Below are 26,101 nucleotides of genomic sequence, written 5' to 3' on the forward strand. Positions count from 1 at the left end.
GCTTCTGGAACCAGGAAGCTCACAGAGAAGTGATCTGGGATCCTCCTGGCACTCACTTGTGCCAATTAACGGTGGAACTATAAACCTCTTAAAATTCTTTCTGGAGCTACCAGCCCCTGAGTAAATTACTTGGGTGACATCATAGTTAATGTTCATGGGGTCTTTGGTCCTGAACGTGGAAAGAGGAATGCGTATTCTTGTAATAAGTTTCTTGAGAGCTCTGAATGTTTGCTCTAGAGCTGATCCAGCAGGAGGACAGCAGAGCAACAAGGAACTAAAGCTTTTGGGTGGCCACCACCTGCCCCCACAGCTACAAGGCCCCTTCAAGTTAGCCTTCAGCTCGCTACAGCTTTGGGCCCCTGCCTGCTTGGTGGCAGCCAGCCTCCCCCAGGCATCTCCAGGAACCCTGGGGTTCTTTCTGTAAAATATCGGTGTCTAAGCCCTGCCTTTCATTGCTCACTGCCATAGTCCGCTGGCCTGATCCTCTGCAGCTTCAGGCCACAGCTGTCCCAGAGGTGCCAGTTGGACTAGAACTGTCCATCACTGCCATTGCCCCTTCCTGGCTACAGTGGAGCTGGGAATTGTACCCCAAGACTGAGCAAAGTGGAGCTTACCCACCGCTCCTTGAGGGCAGAAAGAAAGACCAGTTGAAAGCAAGTTAGAAAGACTGCCCCATCTTCAGTTTATCTGAAGAAGCATCTGCAGAACTCTGGCCTTTAGCGATTCAGCTTTCAGTTCAAAGCTGCAGACTCCGTCCAAGGGCCTGGGCTAGGGAGAGTTGAGGGGCACGATTTGCTCAGGGTGTGAAGGGGCGTCGGGGGCAGAGGCTGCGGCAGGACAGAGGGAGCAGGGCTGAAAGAGCCCGGTGCCTGTGATGACAGACAGATTTGTGGGCTCCTATGTGCTATCTCTGTAGGGATTAGTATAATAATAATAAAAATTTCTTGCACTTTGAAAGCTCATAAACTAGAGACCTTACTGACCTCAAAATCCCAAAGGTATAATGGTATCAACAATATAGCATCGATGTTTCAAATGTTGATGCTGAATCTTAGCTCTAGACCCCGAATCTGTAAGTAGAACAGACCCTTAAGAAAAAGTTAAATTGCCAGAGAATCCCAGCATCTTAGCGTTTTCTTGAACTTACAGGTCAGCCGTTTGATCCAGCTTCTCTGCAAATGCCTAAGTTTTTCTCCAAACCTCTGTCCCTCTGCGGGGGCCACCTCCCCTGTCCCTTCACCTTCCTTCACCTCTGCGCAGGTGGTCCTTGTCTCAGGATGGTCTGACTTAGGATTTTTCAACTTGACGATGGTGAAAAAGCAAGACACCTTCAGTAGAAACTGTTTTCAGTTCTAAATTTTGACCTTTTCCCAGACTAGCAAGGTACGGTGTGATGTACTCTTGTGACGCTGGGCACTGACAGGGAACCTCAGCTCACAGTCCGTCACGCACACATGCGGGAGCACACACGCCACACACTGGCAGCCACTCCTTTTCTCACTTTCAGTGGTCAGTACCTGACGTGAGCTGTTGACCACTCAGTTATAAAACAGGCTTGGTGTTCGATGATCTTACCCACCTATCGCCCGGTGTAAGTGTTTCAGGTACCTTGATGGGAGGCCAGGCTAAGCTATGATGTTCAGTAGGTTAGGTGTATTAAATGGATTTTCTTTCTAGAATATTTTTTTTCCTAGAATATTTTCGATTTATAGTGGCTTTATCAGGATGTAACCCTACTGGAGGCTGAGGCAGATCTGTGGGTTATCGAGGGAGTAGGGGTGTGGTAAGCAGGGGGCAGGGCAAGAGACGAATGGATAACCCAATGGGCTACACTAAGTCTTGAATCTTACATAGGGACATATTGAGTATTGAAAGGAAAGGTTTGATGTAGGTTTCACACTTGTAAGCAGAACAAACAGGTCATGGAATGAATATCTTTTGCTGGGAATTCAGAAATCGCTATTTAGAAATGGTCATGACTCTTGGGTTAATGGGCATTCGTTAGTACTTTGTACAGAGATACTCTGTACAAAGGTACACAGGATTTTGGTGAAATCCTATCCGCTGCTAAATGATAAAAATAACAAGAAATTGGGTTGACTCTTGCTCCCCCACCCCCGGCCCCGTCATTTAGGTAAAAAAGTTGCTCCCTAGTCAGCATTCATGTGGACCTCAGACTCTGTTACATATCTGGCAGGCTGTTTGTCTTGATCTTGATCATAATAAGATCAATAGCTCCTGTTTGATATGAGAAAGTAATGTGTCAGCTGTATGATAATTTAAATAATTGTCCTGTTATCAAAGGAGAAAGGGTCTTTCAAGGAATTTGACTTCAGGGCAAATGTACAAATACTCTATTTTCTCTCTTTAGGTTCAATTCCAGAAATGTTTAACATGTTCTTAAATCTAATTAAGTATTTGGCCTTACTAACAATTCAAGGCTAAAATATGTATGTATTTCTGTATTTGGTTATCTTTTTTTAACAAGGTGACAGACACAAGTTTTAAATCCCCAAGTTGCCATTCTGAAAGCAACAAAGAAATTGAGAACGTAATACAGGTCAGAGTTACTAATGCCAACTAAAAGGAGAAGACCTCCTGGTGTTTCTTACTGTTCATAACCAACAGTCTGTGGATATTCCGAGCAAGAAGCAGGTGATGATTAACAGAGGAAGACACTAATGGCTGGGGGCCACTTGTAGCCTGTAGAATTTTTCTCTGGGCCAACATTTTAAAATCGGGTTATTTGACACATAAGCATGAATTCATAGATTCTCTTAAGAAACGGAAAAGCCACAAATAAGGCACGTTTGGCCCACCTCTCCACGTGGGAACCAGCAATCCGTGAAGCCTGGGTAGCAGGGGCGCCCTCTCTCCCCGAACCACCACTTCACTTCTTCACGTTGTCTTCTGTGCCGGTGGTGGACTTGGGTTTGGGAAGCTTGAACTTCTCTGACCACTAACCCCATGACTGCCTCTTTCCCTTTATTTTCTCTTCACTTCATTCCTGTATCTCTTGGCCATTCCAGCTCCTTAATCAGCCCATTTTCCAAAGAATAAATTCATTCTTCCTTCCTCATTTTCTTTCCTTCCTTCCTTGGAGAATGCTTCTATAATGCTGAAGTGTGAGGAAAAGACTGTCCCCAAATGACTGTGATGACCTTTCCTTTGCAAAGATGACACCCAGATAGATATCTGAAATCATTTCTCATCTTCACGTCAGGTCTACAGAGTTTCCCGTACCATAACCTAATACTGAAATTCAGAGTGTAATTTAAAGGCACTCTGAGTCTGAACAGACTTGGTAACTAAAAACATATTTCATCCTCAGAAAACAAAAGATTGAATCTATGAATATAAAAATGGTTGATAAGGCTTGTTTTATGGAGAGACCATTTGCCGAGCGATTTTGCATTATGGTGCATGCTGTGGCCTAAAATAATGTGAGCAGTTTCCTCATTATTCAGTGATGGTACAGTACTGAAACAGATGCAGCCATTTGAGCTCAAAACTCAGACAGTAAGAAAACATGACTTCTGGCGAAAGATGTTCATGGGAGTCCCCCCCCCCCCCCCCCCCCCCCCCCCCGGGGGGGCCCCCCCCCCCCCCCCCCCGCCCCCAGTTGGGAAGATCCAGCGATCTCCCTCAGAACCTACTGTTTGCTCTGTAGTTAGTCCCTGGCGAGAGGTGAACGTTGTCCTCATTCCTGACCATATGCTGACAGGTAGGGGTTTCGTCCAGTTTCTCCTCTCACTGCACACGTAGAGAAGGCCTTACCAGTGTCCACAGGGGATCTCCCTACAGCCCTGCTAGGAGAATTATGGGTTATGGGGCTTTTAGCCATCTGCTGTTGTCAAGGGAATGGACCCAGTGTGATGGTTCATTTCATGTGTCAGTGTGATGGAGCCACAGGTTGCCCAGATACTTGGTTAAATACTATTTCTGTCTCTGTCTGTGAGGGTATTTCTGGAAGAGATTAGTGTTTGAATTGGTAGACTGAGGAAAGCAGATGGCTCTCCCTAATGTGTATGGGCCTTGTCTAATCCACTGAGGGCCCGAATGCAGGGAATCCTGTATCCTGAGATACAGAATTCAAGAAGCATGAAGTGCTTACTATATACCAGCAACAATTTTTGGAAGTCTACTTCTACCTAATAAATGGACATATCAGAAATATGTCCATGTGGGTGGGGGGAGTGGTTTATCTTCTAAGCTAAATAGGAATTTCCACAATGATGAAATGGTAGGATGAAAAATGAAAAATTAGAAATGATCTGGTGATGATAGGTGAGAAAGGAAAAAAAATCCACTTCACCTAATTCCTCAGCTCCGTAAGTAGATGGCAAGAAGGGAAATAGGAATTCCAAGTCAAATTGAAATACTTCCAAATTAGACCCACTAAGGGAATAAAAGAGTCCAAGATTCAGAGCCTGAAGCTCTAACAAGCTGTCATTCTGGCTAAAAACTGGAACTCTGTTGAGGGGGGCAATGTAGATAATAACTACGATGATTTTAAACTCCATTTGCTTGGCAAATGGGCTCTTGTGGGTTCACTGGCCAAGGATTGGGATATTTTAAGAAGGGGTGTTTTGAGATGGGTCTGATGATATCTTTCCATTCTTGTTCCTTTGAGTTCTTCCTATATTTTTCTTTGGCTTGAATGTTCCTTTCTTGGGTGTACCCATCACCTCCTCATTGGGAAGTTTTCTGTCCTTTGAGTCCCTTCACACTCGATAGCATTCCTCACTTCCATTTCTCTCTTGACCCCTGTGCTCAATGATGCCTTAGGCTGTCAGTGTCACTGTGGTCATGGGCTGTCCCACTCCTACTCACATGTCGTTTGCTGGGAGGAACCATGTTGGTTCCTGAAACCCAGAATTCAGCCTACACAGGCCTGGGTGAAAGTCTGATGGCACGTACTCATTTTTAGGACTTGCACGGGCAAGCAGGAAAGAAGGTGCCTAAGAATGGAAGGATCTGAGTAGACCTAACATGGAGAAAGAAAGTCTGAAGGAGTCGGGGCTCAGAGAGAAGTGCTGAGGCTTCCAGAATGCAGAGCTGAAGTCCATTTACACTCTGCTGGCAGCTTCAGAAAGATGTAACTGTGTTGTTATTTTTTTTCCTTCCTGCTTGTTTTCCTCTTCTTACTAGCTGAGTAAACCTTAAAAGCCTTCAAACTCAGCTGTGTGCCAGGTGAAGAGGTCCTTGTCTTGAAGTGTGTCCAAGGGAGGGCAGAGACTTTGAGTGGAAATAGTATTTAGTGGCAGAGAAAGGGAAGGAGGGCAGGTAGGCCAATTTGAGAGCCATTCCAAGAAAGAAAACCATCTGGTGAATAGCCTGGCATAGTGTCAAGAATAAAGACCAGTGTTGAAACCCCAACCCCAGCAATTAACCAAACATCTCAACTTTCTCAACATAAATGCACTACAAAATGAGAATTAGGAAAATAGCTAGTATCCTGGGTGTGCTGGAAAGCCTCCAGGTGTGCCTCCTTTGGATTCAAGAGAGAGCCCTGAAGCCTCACTGGCTCTGGGTGGACCACTCTAGTGGAGGCAGGAGGGAACAGTGCCAAGAATCCCAAAGACCAGGGCTGCCTGGGTGGCACAGTCAGTTAAGCATCCGACTCTTGGTTTCAGTTCAGGATTGTGGGATCGAGCCCCCACATCAGGCTCTGCATTCCGCTTGGAGTCTACTTGAGACTCTCTCCCCCTCTGCCCCTCCCCTCTGTGTGTGCCTGCATGTGCCCCCCCCCACCTCAAATATGTTAAGAAATTCTGAAAAATGAAAACAAAAGAAGCCCAAAGACCATAGTCCTTATATGATTCAACTACTGAGATAACCCCAGTGCCCAGCTACCTGCATAGTTGGGTCTATGATTAGACCCCTGTAGTCTAATCCCTGATACTTTGAGGTAGGTGCATTTCTTAGCCAAAATATCAGACTTGAAAACCTCTCCCTGGACTAAGTAGATACTATTTCAGATGAATGCATGTCCTCGTGAAAGGGTACCGCACATCGATGGTTCTCACACGGACATTGCTATTTCTCCTTTCCCTTCGTTCAAAGCAGAAACGTTGATTCTGTGGCAGGGAGCCAGCAGCCACACAAATTAAAGAGAAAGGAATTGCCGCTTGTTCTTCAAAGTTTGGTCCAAGCGCCACCATCCCCTTCTTGAAGTCTTGTTTCCTGGCTACAGTCACTGGAGCAGAGCTGATCATTGCCTCCCTTGTATCTGTCCTGTATCACCTGCACATCTCTATCGCATCACCCATGCCGTGTTCTATGATGACCTGTTGACATGTGTGTCTCTACACAGATGCTAGCCCCTAAGTTCCACAAAAGCAGAGCTGGGAACCTAACACTGTGCCTGGTCCAGAGTAGGTGTTCAGGATTTCATGGATAAATGAATGAACAAACAAAGCCAGAAGAAAATGGCAGAAGGGAGCTGGTAGACAGTGAGAGGTTGCCTCCCCCTTATTTCTCCCCACTGTAGCAGCCCTTTCCCCATGTGTCATGTCCAAGCTCCCTACTCATCCCCAGTCTTGCTAAAGATCCCATCCTAGGCCTCAGGAAGCATCACTTTGGCTTACAGGCTGGGACATTTTGTCCCCACTGGACCGTTAGTAGGGTGAGGGATGTATGTGAGTCAGATCATGAAACTTGTGATTGGGAGATCCACGTGACCTGGTCCTGGCCAGTGACCTGCTCATGGAAGTTCTGTGTGAGGCTTCCGAGAAAGTTCGTCAGAAAGGGATGCATTTAATTATTTACATCTTTGCCTTTTACTCCCTGCTGGGAATGAAGACACAATTTCTAGAGCTGGAGCAGCAGTCTTGGGACCTCTCACATCTCATACCTGATCTCTCTGCATCACAAACCAATGCTTACTGTTCCCTACCCTTGACTTTTTAATGATGTGAGAAAATAAACACTTCTGTGTTTAAGTCAATGAAATTCTATCTGTGTTATTTGCAGCTGAAGATAATTCCAAACTGATAGTATAGTTTTGTTCTTTTTTTTTTTTTTCCTTAGACATGACTAGGTCAGTTAATGTCTGGACTTTTACATTTGCTCTTCCCTCTGGCCAAAGTACTTCTCTCACAGATCATCACCTAACTGGCACTTTCTCAAGGTCAGATACTAGGTTAGAATGTCATCCTGTGCAGGGCTGGCGGGGGGGAGCTCTCTGAAAACCCCATCTGAGAATAACCACCCATAGTCCTCCATCTTTCTTTAATCATATCATTTTCTTTTCTTCACTGCATTTATCACTCTCTGAATTGCAGTCCCCTTTGCCTGTTAGTTTTCACTCAGTGCATTCAGGCTGCTATAACAAACCGTGGACTGGCTGGGTGGTTTACAACAACAGAAATTTATTGCTTATTGGGTCTGGAAGCTGGGCGGTCCAAGACCAATGAGCCACATGGTCACGTCTGGTGAGGGCTCCCTTCGCAGCTCATAGCTGGTGCTTTCTTGCTGTGTCCTCACATGGTGGAAGGAGGGAGGGATCTTTCTGGAACCCCTTTTAGAAGGGCCCTAATCCCATTTATGAAGGTTTCCCCCTCATGGCTTGAGCTTCACCCAAAGGCCCTACCTATCAATACTGTAACTTCGGGTATTAGGTTTTCAACGTAGCAGCTGTGCAGGAACATAAACATTCAGACCCATAGCACTTCTTGACCACCCTAACCAAGAAGGCAGGAACGTTCTTTATTCTGTTCAGAACTGCTGTATCTCCGGCACCTAGAAAAGCACGTGGCATATGGTGGGTGCTCTATAAATAGTTTCCCAGACAGGGAGGAAAATTTCCGAGTTGCAAAAAGAATATATTTTCCCCGTAGAATACACTGTTCTATGTTGCACAGGTTTATAATTTAGGAAACAATGGGTTAAATGCATTTTAGGACCTAAATGCTGCCTCACATAGTTTAGATGAGTTTCTAGTTCAGTTTCTCTTAATGGCCTCACTGCAATCTTGATCATAGGTTGTCCCGCAGCTTATCCTTGTATCCAGAAGGCACTGCCTCTCTACCTTTTATTCTTGATAGCTCGTCAAATTTTAGCTCCTTGATGAAATTCTTTCTTTAGTTTATTAAAGGAAGTTATAAAATCGTTCCAAAAGGAGACTTGCTCCATCTCAGGTAGTTATTTTCAAATTGATTTCTTGAGTGCCGCTGCTTATACTCCCTGCAGGCCCCATCCCGTTTCACATCCTGTCTGGAGACTATACTCAACCTCTTTCAACCGTACCCTTGCCGAACTTCCTGCCCTCCCCAGTGGTTCCTGCACCTCCTTTTCCACAGGTCCATTTAAAGTGGGAGAGGTTTGTCAATCCCGTTGGGACTCTCCCTTCTGTTTGGCATTTTGGTGTGAGGAGTATGGTGGGCTATCAGGAGACTACACACAAGACCTTGACATTCAGGAGAGTAAATGATCTCTTTTAATGGCTGAAGGGTTGGGGCACCTGGGTGGCTCCGTTGGTTACATGTCTGCCTTCAGCTCGGGTCATGATCCCAGGGTCCTGGGATCTAGCCTGTGTCAGGCTCCCTGCTCAGCGGGAAGCCTGCTTATCTCTCTCCCACTCCCCTGCTTACGCTTGCTGTCTGTCTCTCTCTGTGTCAAATAAGGAAATAAAATCTTTAAAAAAAATAATGTCTGAAGGGTAGATTGTATAGGGGGAATCCACAGATGCAGACTGATAGGATGGGACCATCCTTTATATACTTTTAGGGAATAAGAAGTTGATCTGTTTGAGGAGGTAAAGAATTTACGTCAGATGGTAGGTGAAGAACCCAGGAATACAGTTTGGGTGCTGTGGCCCAGAGAGTTAGTGGTTGGCCGGTATCCATTCTCTCCCTTTCCTTTCTAGTCAAGGTGCCAGTCAGAGAAGAATACACTTCCAGTCTCCCCTGTACTTAGGTGGGAGCACGGGATGCAGTTCTGGGAGAAGTGTTTGGGTTTATTTAAAAAGAGCTGACCCAGCTGGGAAGTGTGACCTTCCCCTCTTTATCCTTTCCTTTGGACTGCTCGCTGGAGCTTCTATCGTAATCTTGTATCATAAGGTCAGTTGAGGGTGGAAGGCCTATGCTAAGAGTGAGCAGCAGAGCCATGATTTCATGGAGCCCCGTGCCGGTTCTGAATTCCCATTCTGGGGCTGCTTTTCTGTGACAGAAGAAATCCTGGTGTCTTTAAGCAACTGCTTCTTCGGATTTTTTGTTCAATGCAGCCAAATGTAAGCCATTTTGATACAGATGCCCACTTGGGGAGCTTTAAAAAAATATTTCAACGTCCAGTCTGCATCCCAGATTGTTTAAATCAAAAACTCTAGGGATGGACCTCATGCATCAGCAATTTTTTAAAGCTTTCCAGGCGGTTCCAGTGTGTAGCCCAAGTTGAGAATCACGGCTTTAGGCTGCCAGGCCTCATGTTTAGCATGTTTAAGAATCCCCTGGGGGAATGGGGTGGTACTTGTTAAAAATTGGAATTTCCACCTCTTACTCTCTAGAGATGTTGTTTCTTTAGCTGTGAGGGCACAGGTGATTCTGAGACTGCCAGTCCGGGAGGATCAACTTTGAAGAAAGCTGCTTTAGGTAATGGGCAATGGCTTCAAGTTTAAAGGCAAAGAAGTGGCAAGATCAGAAGAAAATGTCAGGAGCATTCATTTAGAACTAGTGAATAAGTTGAAAAGAAGAGGTGAGAGACGGGTGGTATGGAGACCAACTGGGAGACAGTACGGTGCTTGATGGCCTCGGGGGGACCATCTGTGAGCTAAGAGGGGGACCTCAGAAATGGGGAGGAGAGGAGAGAGACAGTGGACACTGCGGAAGAGAAAAGATCACAGAGTTTACTAATTGACAGGAGAGGAGGATTTATTATTTACTGACTCACTTATTCTTAGTGCCTAAAGAATACACTAGGGGTTTGACTTCTGGATTCATCCATATATCCCCACCTTCGCTCAAACTCAGTTAAATGGGTGTAGATGATTAGTTTCCTTACAGCCACAAATGTTAAGTTGATTTTTGTTAACCTGGTGGGGGAACCTTTATTTGCTTAAATCAGCTCTTCCATTTAAGGGCTCAGACACTTTACACTAACAAGAGTCTTTCTGACAAATTTTAGTATTTGTTTATATATAAATACATGCATATATACATATAGACAAGGACTATACATATGGGCATATATGGATATAGACAAGCAATTAAATGTTTTTTTCATGTGGTTTTTGCTTTTTTTAAAGTCTTGTCTCGTAGAGCAGAGGAAATAAATGAACACAGTTACCGCTCTTGAGCTGTGCTTTATGTACATATCCTTTTAGAAGATGGCTTTTAAGGGCGATCCTAATGGAAAAATCATTATTCAACCATTCAATATCCACTGAGCAGATAGATGTTAGGGTGATATTTTATCAAATAACTTTAAACATGACTTGAGTAACCTTAAAATAACACCCTGTCTGCTAATTCCATTGTAATAGTGAATACCTATGCCTTGGAAAGTGCTTGTAGGTGTGTCTTTTTTTTTTTTTTTTTAAGATTTTATTTATTTGAGAGAAAGAGGGAGCATGAAGGGGGGAGGGGCAGGGGGGAAGCAGACTCCCCATTGAGCAGGGAGCCTGATGCGGGACTTAAGGACCCTGAGATCAGGGCCTGAGCCCAAGGCAGACCCTTAACCCAGGCATCCCTTAAGTGTGCTTTTTAAGTCTTCTGTTGTTTAAAAGCAACATACTGGTTTTACAGCTACAAATCATAATGAAATAATAGATACATCATAAAATGTAAGTTAATCTAACTGATCAGTTCTTACTGAAGTCTTTGTTGGAATAGGTTTTACAATACCAACTAAAATTAATGAATGAACAGAAGGGACACATCCTCACTGACTTGGCACACAGGGAGCAAGCATGAATGAAACATGGCTTTGCTCTCTTGTACTTCACCATCTAAATAATAAAGTGACAGTAAATTTTCCGAAAGCTCATTTTAGTTTAATTTTCTCTCTGAACTGGCGCATTTGTTAAGAAGGCTCTAGCAGGGTGAAGGTCATTAGATCTGTTCATAAAAAGGCTAACTTCAACAGGCCCCTGTCTAGATTCCATATCACCTGTCATTTTGTGGCTAATAATAACACTGTTCTTTAATTTGGTCTGAGTCAGTACTGTGTCAGTTGCTTATGGTTCTTAAGCAACAATATTAGTACCATGGAGAGACCACCAGCACCTGCCGACTTCTAGCCAAGAAGACGAGAGAATGTGAACACCGTGTATGTGGACTGTCACGAGGCTTTCCTATTCCCCTCCCTCCAGATATTCTCTCCTGCAGCTGGATTTTGGTTCCACGTTTATACACTAGTAGCTAAATTAATTAGAGCCAAGGGCTGACCATATTGGGGATTCAGTACCTTTGTGATCACATTCATTGCATACAGAAAGGGATCTAGTCCTTGGTCCCAAACTCCACCCCTAATGTGAGCTAAGTGAAGTCTTGCAAATGATAAAGCACTGGGCACTGGGGAATCTTTGTGTGGAGGTGTTGGGCAGAGCTCTACCTCCATTCCCATTGGGCCCACCAACCCAAAGTGTTCATTCTCCTACAGATGGGCCAAAGGAATTTGCTCTGGGTTGAATTATGTCTCCTCAGCCCTAAATTCATATACTGAAGTCCTAACTCTTAGTACCGAAGAATGAGATCTTCTTTGGAAATACATTGTTGCAGACGTAATTGGTTCCGTTAGTGTGAGGTCAGACCAGAATAGATCAGGTGCCCCCAATCTGATATGACTGATATGATATGACCGGTTGCCTTACAGAGAGACAAAATTTGGATCCACACACATACACGGCGGCGGGCGGGGGGAGGGATGTATGAGTATGAAGACAGAGGCACTTTAACAAGTCAAGGAGCAAGCAGGATTATCAGCAAACCCCCAGAAGCTAGAAGAGAGGAACAGATTCTTCCTCCCCCCCACCTCAGAAGAAACCACCCCTCCCTACACCTTGATCTTGGATGTGCAGCCTCCTTCTGTGCGACAAGACCTTTGTGATGTTTCTGCCACCCACTGGGGCCTACTTTGTCGCTGCAGCCCTAGCACACTAATAGAGAATTGTTCTCCAGTCCTTCCCTTTGATAGATAGCATATGGAACTCCCCTTTCATTATCTGACCAGTGAGAGTTAACATTTTTAAACCAAAAACACCTGTAATAGAAAGGGAACACACAGGACAGAGTGGGTGGCTTGGCAGGCTTGCCAGCCAGGCCTCTGGTACTAATAAGTCCTCCTCCATCCCATGGATTAAGAAAGCTGAGGGGGCTGCCTCCAGGCTCACCAAGCACTTCCATACTCTCCCACCCCATGTACCGGCTGCCGTCTCAGCCTCGCCATGGAAAGGAAGCATTACTGAGTGAGCTGCCAATCTTGAATTCTCCCTCTCCCTGCCCTCCTGACTTCTTACCAAAGAGAACAAGGAACAACTAAGAACCAGCTAAAAGTGGGACTGGAAAAAATGGGGCAGAAAAGTCCACTAGGAGTCAAACAAAACTAAAACACACCAGAAGGGGAAAAAAAAAAAAAAAAAACCAGGAGGAGAGGTGGAAGCAGAAAAGAAGAGTAAACTAGGTGTGGTTGGTCAGGAAACTAATTGCTGGAGGAAAAAAATCTGAAATCTCTGGGTATGAATCTCTATGATATTCATTATATTATTCCCAGAATCCATTAGAAAATTAAGATTCTTCTTGTGATTCCGTGTGTTCACATCTCAACAAATTGTCTCTGGAATTCAATCCTCAAACTTCCTGCATGATGCTTGGTTTTTATCGCTTAGTTCTGTCTGTAACCAAAGTCTGTGATTCACCCTGAATTAACACAGAACACTGGAATGAGGAAGGCAGAAGACCCTGGTCCCTCAGTTCAGCCCTTTCGTTGAGGTGTGCAGAGAATGTAACAGACTCGTCCAATGTCCCACAGCCTGTACCAGAGCTAGGCCAAAAGATTTTTATAAATAGGTAATTTATGAGGAATACAGTTTGATTTATACAAGGAAAATCTTTCTAAACTATTTTGAACTCTCACATATCCATATTGTTTTTAAGGTATTAAAGAAGCCTTGGGTCTCCTGGGTGGCCCAGTTGGTTGGGCATCTAACTCTTGGTTTTGGCCCAAGGCATGATCTCAGGGCTGTGAGATCAAGGCCCACGTCAGGCTCTATGCTGAGTGTGGAAGCCTGCTTGAGATAGTCTTTACCTCTGTCTCCCCCCTCTAATCGTGCTCTCAAAAAAAAAAAAAAAAAAATTCTTTTGATAGCCATCTGGGAAGCTTCAACCTAGAAGATTCCTCCAAACATAATGTAAGGAACTAAGATAAGCAAAAATTTATTTCAACCAAAGTATTTGAAAAATATTTGATGGATACATTTATTTTTCATATAAGTGTATCATGTGCTGAATTTTGCATGTCTTATGAATAATTACCTGAACTCAGTCTGAATTTCATCATAGTGTATCCACGTGCTGCTCAGTCTTCTGAGTGCTTGATGTATGTTCACTTTCAGTCCTTAACAATACTGTATGATTCAGTCTTATTAGCTATTAACCCCATTTTCTGATGAGAAAATGAGGCAGGGAAGGACAGTATCTACCCTTATCCGAGGTTACACTATTTGTAAAAAGACAGGGCTGAGATTTGAACACAGGCAAAGTCTGTGTACTTAGGCCAGTGTGCCTGTCTGCCCCACGCCCAGCCCACCGGCCACAGCATCATCTCCCAGCATCTGCTGGAGGATTCTGGCTCCTCTGGGGCCGTTCCTAGCCTGTGCTCATGCACTGTGCTCTTTTCTCTTGGTTCTCAGGACATGTTTGATGGAACTGGTGCCAGACCACGGAGCGATGGGCATGGGCTCCGGTCTTAGAGCAGCCTTGGATTGGCAGAGTAACCTCTGAAGGCTGGGAGTCACCTACCTGGCCCCACAGACCCTCTCAACTACTCCGTGGGGAGCATGATCGCGAGTTGACAAAGAGAAGGGAATCGAGATTCAGTGAAATAGTTCCATCAAGGACACAGAAGATGGTTCTCTGCCGAGGTCTGCCTAAATGCTAAGTCTTCACATACACTTGCCCAAGTTGTCCCTAAAGCCACTTGAAAGCCTCTAAATCTCCTCAAATACGAAACAAGGAAATGGTGCTGTATGAGTACACTCTGTGCCCTGAAGGCCTAGGGATTCTTCAGAGGTATTTCGGAAGGAAGTCCAAAGTCACTGGCTCTGATAGCCACCTACCCCTGATGTGTGTGTGTATGTATACACACACACACACACACGCAGCAGGGCACAGCAATGCCACTTGAAATCTGCCTTCTAAGTCTGACTTTGCACATGTGGATGGAAGGAAGATTCTGCAGCTAAAACAAGTTTGGGGACCATTCTAGCAAGGGATCCCTGAGGCCCCTCTTAGCTTTAGTACCAATGAGAGGATCAGCATCGTAAAGGGACAGTAGCTGTGGTCACTCAAACCAGGCAGAAGAGACTGGGGGTTCACCTGGCTGGCTCTGTCCAGAAAACATCAGTTGTCTTTGAAAGAAAAGGATATACTGCAACTTTGGCTGATCTAGACACAGTTTGAAAAGCTGTTGTAAAGATGTCTGTGATGATGGCCTTCTTTCCCAGGGCCGGCTAGTGAGAGAGACGTCTGTTTTCTTGTGGTCACCATTCCCTGAGGGTATCATTTAAGGATGGAGGGGTCTAAGCATCTCTGGCTTAATCAAAACTCATGGGCTTTTCTCCTCTTCTTTATCTTGCCTCGTCCTCTTTTTACTCTGTCCTACCTTCAACCCAGTCTCCCTCCTCTGGCTTCAGTGCCAAGTGATAAACAGGAAAGGAGGGATCTGTGCTGGTTAAGAAATAAGTCATTTCATTTACTCCTCCAAGTCTTACTTTTGTCCCACCTATGTTCCTACTCAAAAGCAAAGCACTGGAGTTTAGGTGACAGGTGTCAGGCTGGCATCTTGCTGCATGCCCGGAGAGCCAAGTTTTCTGTTTCCCAATCCCTATAGTTCCCACCCCTTTCACTAAAAGGTGTGTATGTAGAAAAGAATAAGGCCAAGTGGGGGCGCCTGGGTGGCTCAGTGGGTTAAAGCCTCTGCCTGCGGCTCAGGTCGTGATCCCAGGGTCCTGGGATCGGGCCCCGCATTGGGTTCTCTGCTCCGCGGGGAGCCTGCTTCCTCCTGTCTCTCTCTCTGCCTACCTGTGATCTCTGTCTGTTAAATAAATAAATAAAATCTTAAAAAAAAAAAAAAAGAATAAGGCCAAGTGTTATTATTCATGGTGATGGTGATCATACCTTTTCACAGGACACTTACTGAGTTATATTTTACATATCATAAACTTCACTCATTTTGAATGTGCAATTCAATGATTTTTAGTAACTATTTAGTTGTACAATCATCACCAGTTCAATCTTGGAACACTTCCATCACCCCAGAAAGTTACCTCAAGCTCATTTGCAGTGACTCTCTGTTCCCACCCCCAGATCTAGGCAACCACTAATCTCCTTTTTGAGGTGTATAGATATGGTTTTTCTGAGCATTTCATGTAAAAGGAATCATATAATAATGTGGCATTTTGTAACTGCTGTCTTTGATTTAGCAAACTCTTCTGATTCACCCATATGTTAGTATGTTTTTGTATTTCATTTCTTTTTACATAATACTTTTTCAAGTGGCAGCATTATGTAGAGGAAAGATCATGGATTTCAGAAGCATGCAACGTGGGGCCAAATCACAGTCCTACCACTTCTGAGTTGTGTAACTTTGGGCAAGTTCCTTAACCTCTTTGAGACCCATTTGTAAAAATAAGGATAATCATCATCTCTCCCTCAGAGGTTTATTCTATGAATTATCTGGATTGTGCTGGCAAGTGATGGGAGCTCAAGAAATCTAGGCTTTGTTTCTACATTCCCCAGGAGCCTTTGCTTTTCTTAACCCTGCATCAGAGTTTAAGGTGAATGCTACAGTCTCCCTACCAGCTTTTACATTAAACTTGACATGAGAGCCAACATAACTAGCAATGTTAGGAACAGAATTGCACCGAGAAGAATCATCACATCCTTCATTAATGAAACCCAGGTGGTAAGAAGCTAAAGGGATTTCCTTCGGTCAGAATGCTGTCTTTTTTTTTTTTTTTTAAGGAAGAAGGTTAAATTGTATTTATTATTTTAAGGAGAAAATGTTTCAGATTCTCTCCTAGAACACTGTACAGAGTAGGCCTTATCTTTGCAAGGCTCTAAGAACGACATATTTTCCCCACTAAGTCTTAGCAAACTGCTCCCAATGATATCAACTCTCCGGTAACATAAAAGTAAGTAGCAAGAGGCTACCAACCCCTGAGTATATCAAATCCATCTCAAATCCTCAAAACTCAACTTTGAGCCAGTAGTTTCAGACTCCTCCTTTCCTCAAACTTTGGAAGGACTGAAATTCTTGTGTTTGGTAATGCAGACTAAATCGAACTCTGTTTCTTTCTCCAGTCTATCTTCTGTGATTAGAACTTGTCACCGTTTGAGTTTCTCCTTAGACCAGTCCTGAATATAACCTCATCGTACAGTCTTGGACACAAAGTTGACAAAGGTGCTACTCTTTAGCTCTGGGCATAACATTTCCTGTTGTTCATCTGTTTTCCCTTTTGAATCATTTTCTCTACAAAGGGAATCACTGTTCCCCTTTGTGTTTCTGATTGTTTTACTTCCCTTCTTGTCTGGGATTTATCACAGCTGCATTTCTTCCCCGAATTCCTTAAACACTGAATCCCTTTCCACCTTCTAGATGGAATCCCAGATTCACTTCCTGTTAGGCACAGTGTAACAGTTAAAACAGAAAAGGATGAGGGTTCTAACTATTTCTACCAAATGAAATAGGTTTGTAATACACTTTTTGTCTCATCTCAAGGACATTAGATACTGTGTCTTTTCTCTTGATATAAAATGCCACTTGTTAAATGCAGTTACTGAGAAAGGCAACATAGGGCTTTCTAATCTGTATATACCAATAGTCACGATACATATTATCAGCCATATATTATTGGCATTAAAAATGACAGAGTAATTTCTTCAAATGGATAATTAGATTCAATTCCTACACATGATCAATCTGCAACATTATCAGTCTAATAGACTTGAACTTTGATTATGATACAGACATACACAGATAAACAGATAAAGGTTATAGCCAGATGGACTCAAACACTTAATGCATTTCTATAAGGATTCCTGTGTTTCCTCACTCTGTGTTCTTACTTGTGTAGTAACTGTTGACAAAATCCATGACTAACATCTTTACTGATATTGAGAGATCAGGAAGAAGTAGATGGGGTCTCAGAGGAGAAGTTTCTACTCACTGTATTAGCACCTAAAGTAGGACTCGGGACCCATAAGGGGGACAAAAAGAGATAAAAATAATGGGGAGGGGCACAAGAACAGCCTAGGTTTAGATGGATTTGTGAATTTTCCCCAGTCTTCATACAAATTTTCTTCTGTTAAAACTTTTCCTCTCAACACTACAGTGAGGAGAGTAATTTATATCCAAGACTTTATTTTAGAGATTTTATTTTAAATGGTATCACAGGAATTTATCTCATGGTATAAATAGTTTAGTCAATCTAGGATTTAGCAAAGATTTTCTCTCTACTGAACTGGCCTTTTGTGCCGTAGATGTTCAGCAGATGACAAATAATCTCGAGGCGTGATGACTTAACTTCATTTTGACAGCCAAACATTCTGCAAAAAAATTCCGAATCCCTGCGTCCGGATATGTGGACAGCATACTGCCAGTTAATTTTAAAAAAGAAAAGTCACGTAATGACCCAGATATTGAATATATGTATATTTAAGAATCACACAACCTTCAGATTGTAATTTGGCACCTAGTTAGTCTGTCTACAGCTCTCGAAAGAGTCCTGGCTCAGGGTGATTGGTTAAAACCCCAGATTTGCAGAGATCACTTCTGAGGTCTTGACCACCAGAAATCACTATCAGCATCCATGCATCAGTATATGAATGACCAAAAATAATGCCAAGAGTCTCCTACCCTGAGATGGCAGCAAGTTTTTGGTGTGCCTGACGAGCCATTTCACAGCCTTTGGTTCTGGTCTTGTGCATTTCCGCCCGGAGTGAGGGGCAGCTGACAGAGACGTCCCCGATAGAAATGACCAACTCTCGGTACAGGGCCACTTGCGTGTTGAACTCCTGGACAAGCTGGAAAAGAATTGACTTTCTTTCAGGAACGTTTCCTATTTGGGTGTATACAAACATGGGTTTTCAGTGACCCCTCAGCCAACTCCACAAGTCTCCAGCTACAGACTGCTTAAAGATCAAGGTACAAAGATGGTAAGTTTCTCTTTGTCCAAGGCGAGTGTTTATTTTCATCAGTAAGTCCCGGCGCAGAAGCTCTATTTCCAGACGTCCTCTCGGCGCCCCCCCCCGCCCCCACCCCCAATTCAGTTTCTGAAGAGCAAGAGCATATGCCACTCCCAGGTCACTAGAGCTTGATGCTGGGAACTCTCACATATAATGCTCCCCTTTACTACAGCTAAGATAAGGATTTTAAGTTGCGTGGGGAAGAAGGCCAAAGATAGGTTGCAATAGGGAAACGGTTCACCTCCTCCCAGGCCACTGAACCAGAGACTGGCTTAGGATCCTGACCGGAAGACCGGCCACAGCCTTTGCGCTGGAACCTTCGTCCCCTCTGCAGCGCCCCAGTGTGCTCTGTTTGGGTTTATTTGCTGCTGTCTCCCCACAAAGCAGCACCCCCACCTTCCCATCCTCTCCCTCCCTGGTGAGCAAGCCACTTCACCGTGTCTTTCCTATCCACCATTCTCTGAGGGGGTAGAGGCATGACTTACAGCCGCTGACCCTAAGACCCTTGCCGTGGCACTTCTTTGCGGGGACATTACGACCCGGGTGTCACCCCGAATCTGGGGACTGCAGATTTAAAAATAGTGCATGTGCACGTGATCGGCATGGAGGAGCTGAGGGTGGGGGAGTGGCTGGCAGTCAAGCAAACGATTAACATACAAGATGCCAGCACCTCCTCTCCAAAAAAAAGAAAAAAAGAAAAAGAAACAAAAAGGCGCAGTTTTCACCTACCATCTTGCAGTCGTCCAGGGCTCGTTGGGTTTTGTGGGCGCTTTCGGAGTTGCTGCCCCTGCGCTCCCAATCCCCGCTCTGCAGCGGGGGCTTGCTGATCTGGAAGATCGAGGAGCGGGTGGACCGGCTGGGGCGCTTTTTGCGCCCATTCGGTGCAGAACTCATGCATACACATCCACCAAGCCGAAGCCGCTGGTGCAGTGCGCCCCGGCGCGGGCGGCCCGGTCGTTGCCCTGCGCGCCGCCAAGCAGCCGGAGCCGGGAATCGAGGCGCGGCGCTCACAGGGTTGGGGCTGGCTGCGCGGGTGGGTAACCTTCAGCTTGAAGGAGAGCCGGGAAAGCGCTGGCTGTGCCGTGCAGCATCGCTTCCACTAAGCAGCGAGGAAGGGGCTCGGTCAAGTTCTGCTCAGCAGCATTGCCGGCCCTGTCCCGGGAGCTGGGCGCTGGCGCGGGCTCGCACTACCTTCCCCTCCGCATGGGTCGCAACGCTGGGCCAGGAGGAACGCGCCGCCAGGCGGTTCTGAGTTTCCATTCAGATGGGGGAGCAGCTTTCAAAGCCTGCGCTGTGAGGTGGGGGTGGGGGGGCTGCGAGTGTCGCTCCGGCTTCACTGTCTTCCCGCAGCGGCGCTCCGTCGTCTTTCCCCTCCCTCCCCCCGGTCGCCGGGCCTGGAAGGGCTGGCAGTCCCCGAAGCAGGCAATCGGCTCTAATAGGCTGCCTTGATCCCCCGTCTCTACGGGCTCATCTGTTTGAGGATCCCAAATGAATCCGTGGCGGGACTGGCAGACGCCGGGAATCGGTCCGTCTGACGTTGTGCGCTGCCCCGCACATTGATAGGACGGGAATACTAATGTGATCCGGCCAGAGAACCCACCCCCCCTTCTCCCTCCACAGTTTATGCACTTACCCAATCAAATCCCCGGGAACGTCAGTTGCAATATTACTTCATCTGCGCTATTCTTAGAAGCGCAAAGTGTCATCAGAGTGGAGCACATTGCCACATGCTGGGACCTAAACATGGTTTTCAAACCAACCTGTGTGCGTTGAAGGCCCTCACCATCTCAGGCCATCCGGGGGCCACAGATAATCAAAGCCCAAACGGAGGAGCAAGCGTGGTTTTTCATTCAAAAGGAAAATGTCTTGATTGACCTAAAAGGAAAGCCTTGTTTCCCTGAGTGTGTTGCTGGTGTAGTTGTGTTTTTGTTTTTGTTTTGTCTTTGTTGGGCGTACAGGGAGGGGACTAGCAGCCGGTAGGGCAGAACGCACAGTTTCAGTCAAATTGGTCCTCCTCCCGGTTTCACGAGTAACGTTCCTGGTCTTGTGTTCCAGAGTTTCCAGACCATTCTGTTTCCCGTTGGAGACATAACCAGAGCGAGCCACCAGGTCTCCCTTATGAGACATCAGTGAACCAGAGGCTGGCGAGGTGGTCCAGGAAAGTGGAAGGGGTGCCTGTGTAAAGGGGGGGGGGTGGGAGTGAGTTGCTGGGCCATTTAAGTCCACTTTTACCACTGACATGTGAAGATTCTTGTGGGAAGAAGAGAGGGGGAGTTGGCATTCTGCTCTAATGTTTGTTCTCATGAATGATTTGTTTGGAGGGGACAGATAAAGAGGTCTACTACAGGGGAACTAATTATGTGTCCCAAAGCCTCATGAAGAACAAATCAGACGTTCCTGGTCACTCTCTTAAGAGGATATGGAGAGTACACACAGAGGGAGTGCCAGAAATAGGAAAACTGACACCTTAAGGAGGGTATCTCTAGGATTGTGTCCCCCCCACCTTTTTTTAAAAAGATAGGTAAACATAAAGGAGTGGGATAAGAAAGATATTTGGTCTTTGTCCCCAGTTCCTTTCACAGAGCTCCTAAAAGCCTTGGAATTTCCTGAGTTGATAAGGGCGGTAGGAGTGTTCTGTCATCAGGAAGATTAAGAATTGGTTAGACGTTTGGACTCTCAGTCCCACCTCCAACTTCCTCGAAGAGGAGAAGGGCTAAAGATTGATGTAATCATGAATAGCCAGTAACCTTATAAATCATATTCACATCATGAAACCTCCATAAAAACCACTACATAGTGGGATTGGGGGATCTTCCAGGTTGGAGGTGTGGAAGGTTTGGGAAAATGGCAAGCTCTACATCCCCTGCCCCCATACCTTGCCCTGGGCATCTCTTCCTTCATTGCATTCTTTATAGTAAACTGGTAACTAAAGCCCTTTCCTAAGTTCTTTGAGTCAGGCTGACAAATTATGCAATCTGAGGGCGGGGGGGGGGGGGTTTGTGGGAGCCTCTGAATGGGTCTTAGGTGCGACCAGAGTGTGGGCAATCTGTGGACCTGGTACTCATGTCGGTCCCTGGAGTGTAGGCAGTTGTGTGAGACAGAGCCCTTAAACCATGGAGTCTGATGCTAACTCCAGGCAGTTAGGGGCAGGGTGGAGAGGAATTCCAGAACACCCAGCTGCTGCTGGAGAGTTGAACTAGTGGTGAAGGGGACACCGGCTGTTGGGGAAGGAAAAAACCCTAACAGGTGGACATCTGGATGGCTATTCAGTTGTAGTTGCCTAGTATTTTACAAAGATTGAGAATCTTGGTGTGCTCCCTTCCCTCCAGGTGTTGGATGACTTGGAGACCAGGGTGGGGAGCTCTTCTGTTGGCAGTCTCTCCAAATATTGGGAGATAAAAGAAGATAAAAGATAAAAGATAACTCTTAGCCAACTCTGACTATTCCTCTTTCCTCAGTTTCCATTTTCTCTGTGCTTCTGTGTGTAGGGAGAAGTTGAGAAACACTTCAGATGATTTGGTGAGATTTGCTAGCACGTGGTGAAGGATGGGGATGCTGAGTAAGTAGTTACAGGCAGGCTAAGGAGCCTTAAGGAAGAATGGATAATACTCATTTGTAAACTGTTTTAAGTCCTGGTGATAATATAAACCCCTTTCATAACAAGTAACAAACCCTTTCCACCCCTCCACCCCCAGGAGTTAAAGTCGGCTTTAACCCAAGGTTGGTAGCCCTTTGGGGAATTAAAGGAAAGGAGACTCCGTTTTACATGTGTGTGGTCAGAGGATAAAGAAAACAGGATGCTGATGGTCACTCTTCGGAAAATCTTTTGCCACCTTTCTCTTGTTTCCTCCTTTTCCCTGCGGGGTGATAGTGGCTGTCACCAGATTTGAGTGTCTCAAAGCTCCTTAGTAGTAGGCTTCTACTCCAACTACAACCATCTGGTTTTGACTCCCCCCTTCTTCTGCCTAGAGACAATTTCAACAAATTAAAAGAAAAAAGGCGACATAATTGTGCTGCCCGGTTTCTAGCCATATTTCTTGGAGGAGGTGGGGGGAGGGAAAAAATGGATTCAAACTCAATGCCACATCTGAAGGACTACAGATTTGGAAACCTGCTGGGGGATTAAGCAGAAATTACCTTTGTTGATGCCCCTTGGCCTTCCCTGATACATAGCCCAAGCCATTTTCCGGAGAGGGGAGAAAAGTAGCGTCCGTGCCAAAGCTGTCTCTCCCAGGGACAAATGCTGTAATCAGAATAGCAGCAGGCAGGCTTAGTTCCCTCACCTTCCCCCACACTCGGAACAGCATGAATTTACATTCCTGGGGCTGTCTGACTGCCAAATCGAAGGGTAAAGTGCAGTTGGAAATCCCAATAAGAAGGGCACATTTTCTGGTCGTCCAGACCCAGTTTCGGCACAGCCCTAATAATGGGTCCTCTGTAGGTTTATTTGCTTTGACGCCATCTCCTATCCTAGATTCACTCCAGTATAAGATCCGCCTTACATTTCACATTCTCTGTTTGGTAATTTCAGAGAATTCATTTTGATTTGCAATTTTTAAAAATAAATGTTAGTTTGGAGTGACTAGGAGTGTCTGTGAAGTTTCTTCAGATTGGGGCTAAAAGGAACCACACTGGCGCGCCTGGGTGGCTCAGTGGGTTAAAGCCTGTGCCTTCAGCTCAGGTCATGATCCCCGGGGCAGGTCGTGGATTGAGCCCTGCATCGGGCTCTCTGCTTGGTAGGGAGCCTGCTTCCCTTTCTCTCTCTGCCTGCCTCTCTGCCTACTTGTGATCTCTGTCAAGTAAATAAATAAAATCTTAAAAAAAAAATCTATTATAAGGAACCACACTGAGACCCAGAGATGCCCAGATGGGAGGCAGGTTTCATCTGGGAGTGAAGCTCAAGGTGAGAGCAAAAGTGAGAAAGGACCTTATTTGTGTTGGTCTGTGACCCAGGCAAATATTCATGAAGATGCCGAGCTCTGAGAAGTTGGGGAGATTTGAAGGGAATGATCGGGTTATTTCCTGTTAGTGTCAAAAGAGATTGAGTTGTTGAGAAGAATTTAGTGAGCAAACTACCTACTAAATGCTTTATTTCCACTTAACACAGAAGGAAGTACAATACACTGGGAATACATACTAGTTTCAAAAATAGGTTTGAGTATTTTTACTAGTTGCACTTCCACAGTCTGTGGGCCCCAAAGTTTATATAATTTGGAGGCCCCCTTTTAAAGAAAAAGAACCCTGCCACATTGTTTTGTATCGGAAATAAAGCACAAGAAAGCGTATTTTGCACTGGTTACTGTACCCTCTGTGTTTGGATCTGTGTTTGGGTCAGAGTGCAAATAAAACTCATAAGAAAAAAAATGGAAAAATGTAAATATAAAACTAGATAAATGGTTTTGAAAAAGCCTGTGCAGGTGAGGTTTGCTGAAGTGAGTCTTCAATACCTTCATGGTAAATTGACACATTTTGTGTCTGTTTTATGCACAGTGGGCATCTGATGTTTTTCCTCCTCCATTTTTATTCCTTCCTTTTCTGATAATAGCTCCTTAAGTTTTCTTTGAGGAATCGGTCTGACCTCAATTCTTCTGACATGACTCATGAATGGACATATGTCTCAGATGTGGTCAAAAAGAGTGGTCTATTCTAGTGGCCACAGTGATTGGATTACAGTGGGCATGACATTGAAGCTGAGCCAAGGAAATTTAGACCTTGGGGACTCTGGAACTCTTGGGTCAAAACATATGAAATAGCCATCAGTCAACCATTTTTGACCTATGTCAGAGGTAATTTCACCCTAATATTTTTTCTTTGTGTTGGGTTTCTTTTTTTTTTTTTTTTTAAAGATTTTATTTATTTATTTGACAGACAGAGATCACAAGTAGGCAGAGAGGCAGGCAGAGAGAGAGGAAGGGAAGCAGGCTCCCTGTTGAGCAGAGAGCCCGATGCGGGACTCGATCCCAGGACCCTGAGATCATGACCTGAGCCGAAGGCAGCGGCTTAACCCACTGAGCCACCCAGGCGCCCTGTGTTGGGTTTCTTAGGGTGGTAGGATAACAGCCTGTAGTTCCTGGTGGCAGCCTTTTCCACTCAGGGTCAAGCGACTGCCTGAGAGGCAACTCAGAAGAAAACAAAATGGAGAGATGGAGAAGGATTCTCTTTCCTCCCTCCCTTTCTCCCTCTCTCCCTCCCTCCCTCCCTCCTTCCCTTCCTTCCTTCCTTCATATAGTTGACATATAATGTATCAGGTTTAGGTATATAGCTAAGTGATTCCATATTGGTTCGAACACGAGTTCGAACTTCATGGGTCCACCTACGCATGGATTTTTTTGGATAAATGCAATATGGTACTGTAAATGTATTTTCTCTCGTGATTTTATTTAATATTTTCTTTTCTCTAGCTTTGTAAGAATATAGTAAATATCCAGCTTACACATATGTATTGAATGACTACCATGTTCTCAGTAAGGTTGCTGGTCAACAGTAGGCTATTAGTAGTTGTTTTGGGGTGGTCAGAGTTATACATGGATGTTTGACTGCATGGGGGTAGGCATTCCTAATCCCCGAGTTGTTCAAGGATCAACTGTATTGCAAAATGGTCACCACAGTGAGTAGGGTTGATATCATCAGCATATATAGTTGCAGAATTATTTTTCTTATGATGAGAACTTCTAAGGTTTCCTTCAACAATTTTCACACATGCAGTGTGGTTTTAACTATATTTGCCATGCTGGACACGATGTCACCATAATTTACTTATTTTATAACTGGGATTTTGCATCACCATTTTTGCCCCTCCCACCCCATGCCTCTGGCAACCACTGGTCTTTTCTCTGTATCTTTGAGCTTGGTTTTTTCTTTATCTCTTTTTGGATTCCACATGTAAGTGAGATCATACATTTGTCTTTCTGTCTCACTTCATTTAGCATGATGCCCTTTTGGTCCATCCATGTTGTGGCAAATGGCAAATTGGTGGCTGAATAATATTCCACTCTGTGTGTGTGTGTGTGTGTGTACACACACCACGTTTTCTTTATTCATTCATCTACCAATGAATACTTAGATTGTTTGTATATCTTGATATTATAAAGAATGTTGTAGTGAATACGTGGGTGCATATATCTTTTTAATTTATTTTTTAAAATTTTATTAAAAAATTTTTTTTAAGTAGGCTCTACACCCAGTGTGGAATTTGAACTTAAAACCCTGAGGTCAAGAGTCACATGCTCTACTGACTGAGCCAGCCAGGTGCCCCAGTGCATGTATCTTTTTGAGTTAGTATTATCATTTTCTTCAGAAAATGAAATTCCTTGGAAGGGACTTGCTGGATTATATAGGAGTTCTATTCTTAATTTTTTGAGGAGTCCTCCCACTGTTTTCCACAGTAACTTGCACCAATTTACATTCCTACCAATAGTGCCTGAGGGTTCCCTTTTCTCCACATCCTCACCAACCCTTGTTATTTCTTGTTTGTTTTTTTTTTTTTAAGATTTTATTTATCTATTATTTGAGACAGAGAAAGAGAATGAGAGAGAGAGAGAACATGAGAGAGGTCAGCGGGAGAAGCAGACTCCCTGTCAAGCAGGGAGCCTGATGTGGGATTTGATCCCAGGACTCCAGGATCATGACCTGAGCTAAAGGCAGTTGCCTAACCAACTGAGCCATCCAGGCACCCTATTTCTTGGCCTTTGAAAAATGCC

At 44.8% G+C, this 26,101-nt stretch overlaps 1 protein-coding gene across 1 annotated transcript in view; it reads right to left on the reverse strand.

The window, feature by feature from the left end:
- The window catches only part of RGS7BP (regulator of G protein signaling 7 binding protein), a 94,289-nt gene extending 74,331 nt beyond the window's left edge, over positions 1-19,958 (reverse strand). Inside the window, exons 1-2 of the mRNA XM_032849782.1 lie at positions 19,131-19,958; positions 18,073-18,239 (exon numbers count right to left, since the gene is read on the reverse strand). Coding sequence (XP_032705673.1) covers positions 18,073-18,239; positions 19,131-19,295 — 332 coding nt within the window. The 5' untranslated portion in view covers positions 19,296-19,958. The remainder of the gene's footprint in view (positions 1-18,072; positions 18,240-19,130) is intronic.
- Positions 19,959-26,101: the final 6,143 nt, after the last annotated feature.

This window comes from Lontra canadensis, unplaced genomic scaffold, assembly GCF_010015895.1.
Source record: "Lontra canadensis isolate GAN:19392208 unplaced genomic scaffold, GSC_riverotter_1.0 scaffold4, whole genome shotgun sequence".
Lineage (NCBI taxonomy): Eukaryota > Metazoa > Chordata > Mammalia > Carnivora > Mustelidae > Lontra > Lontra canadensis.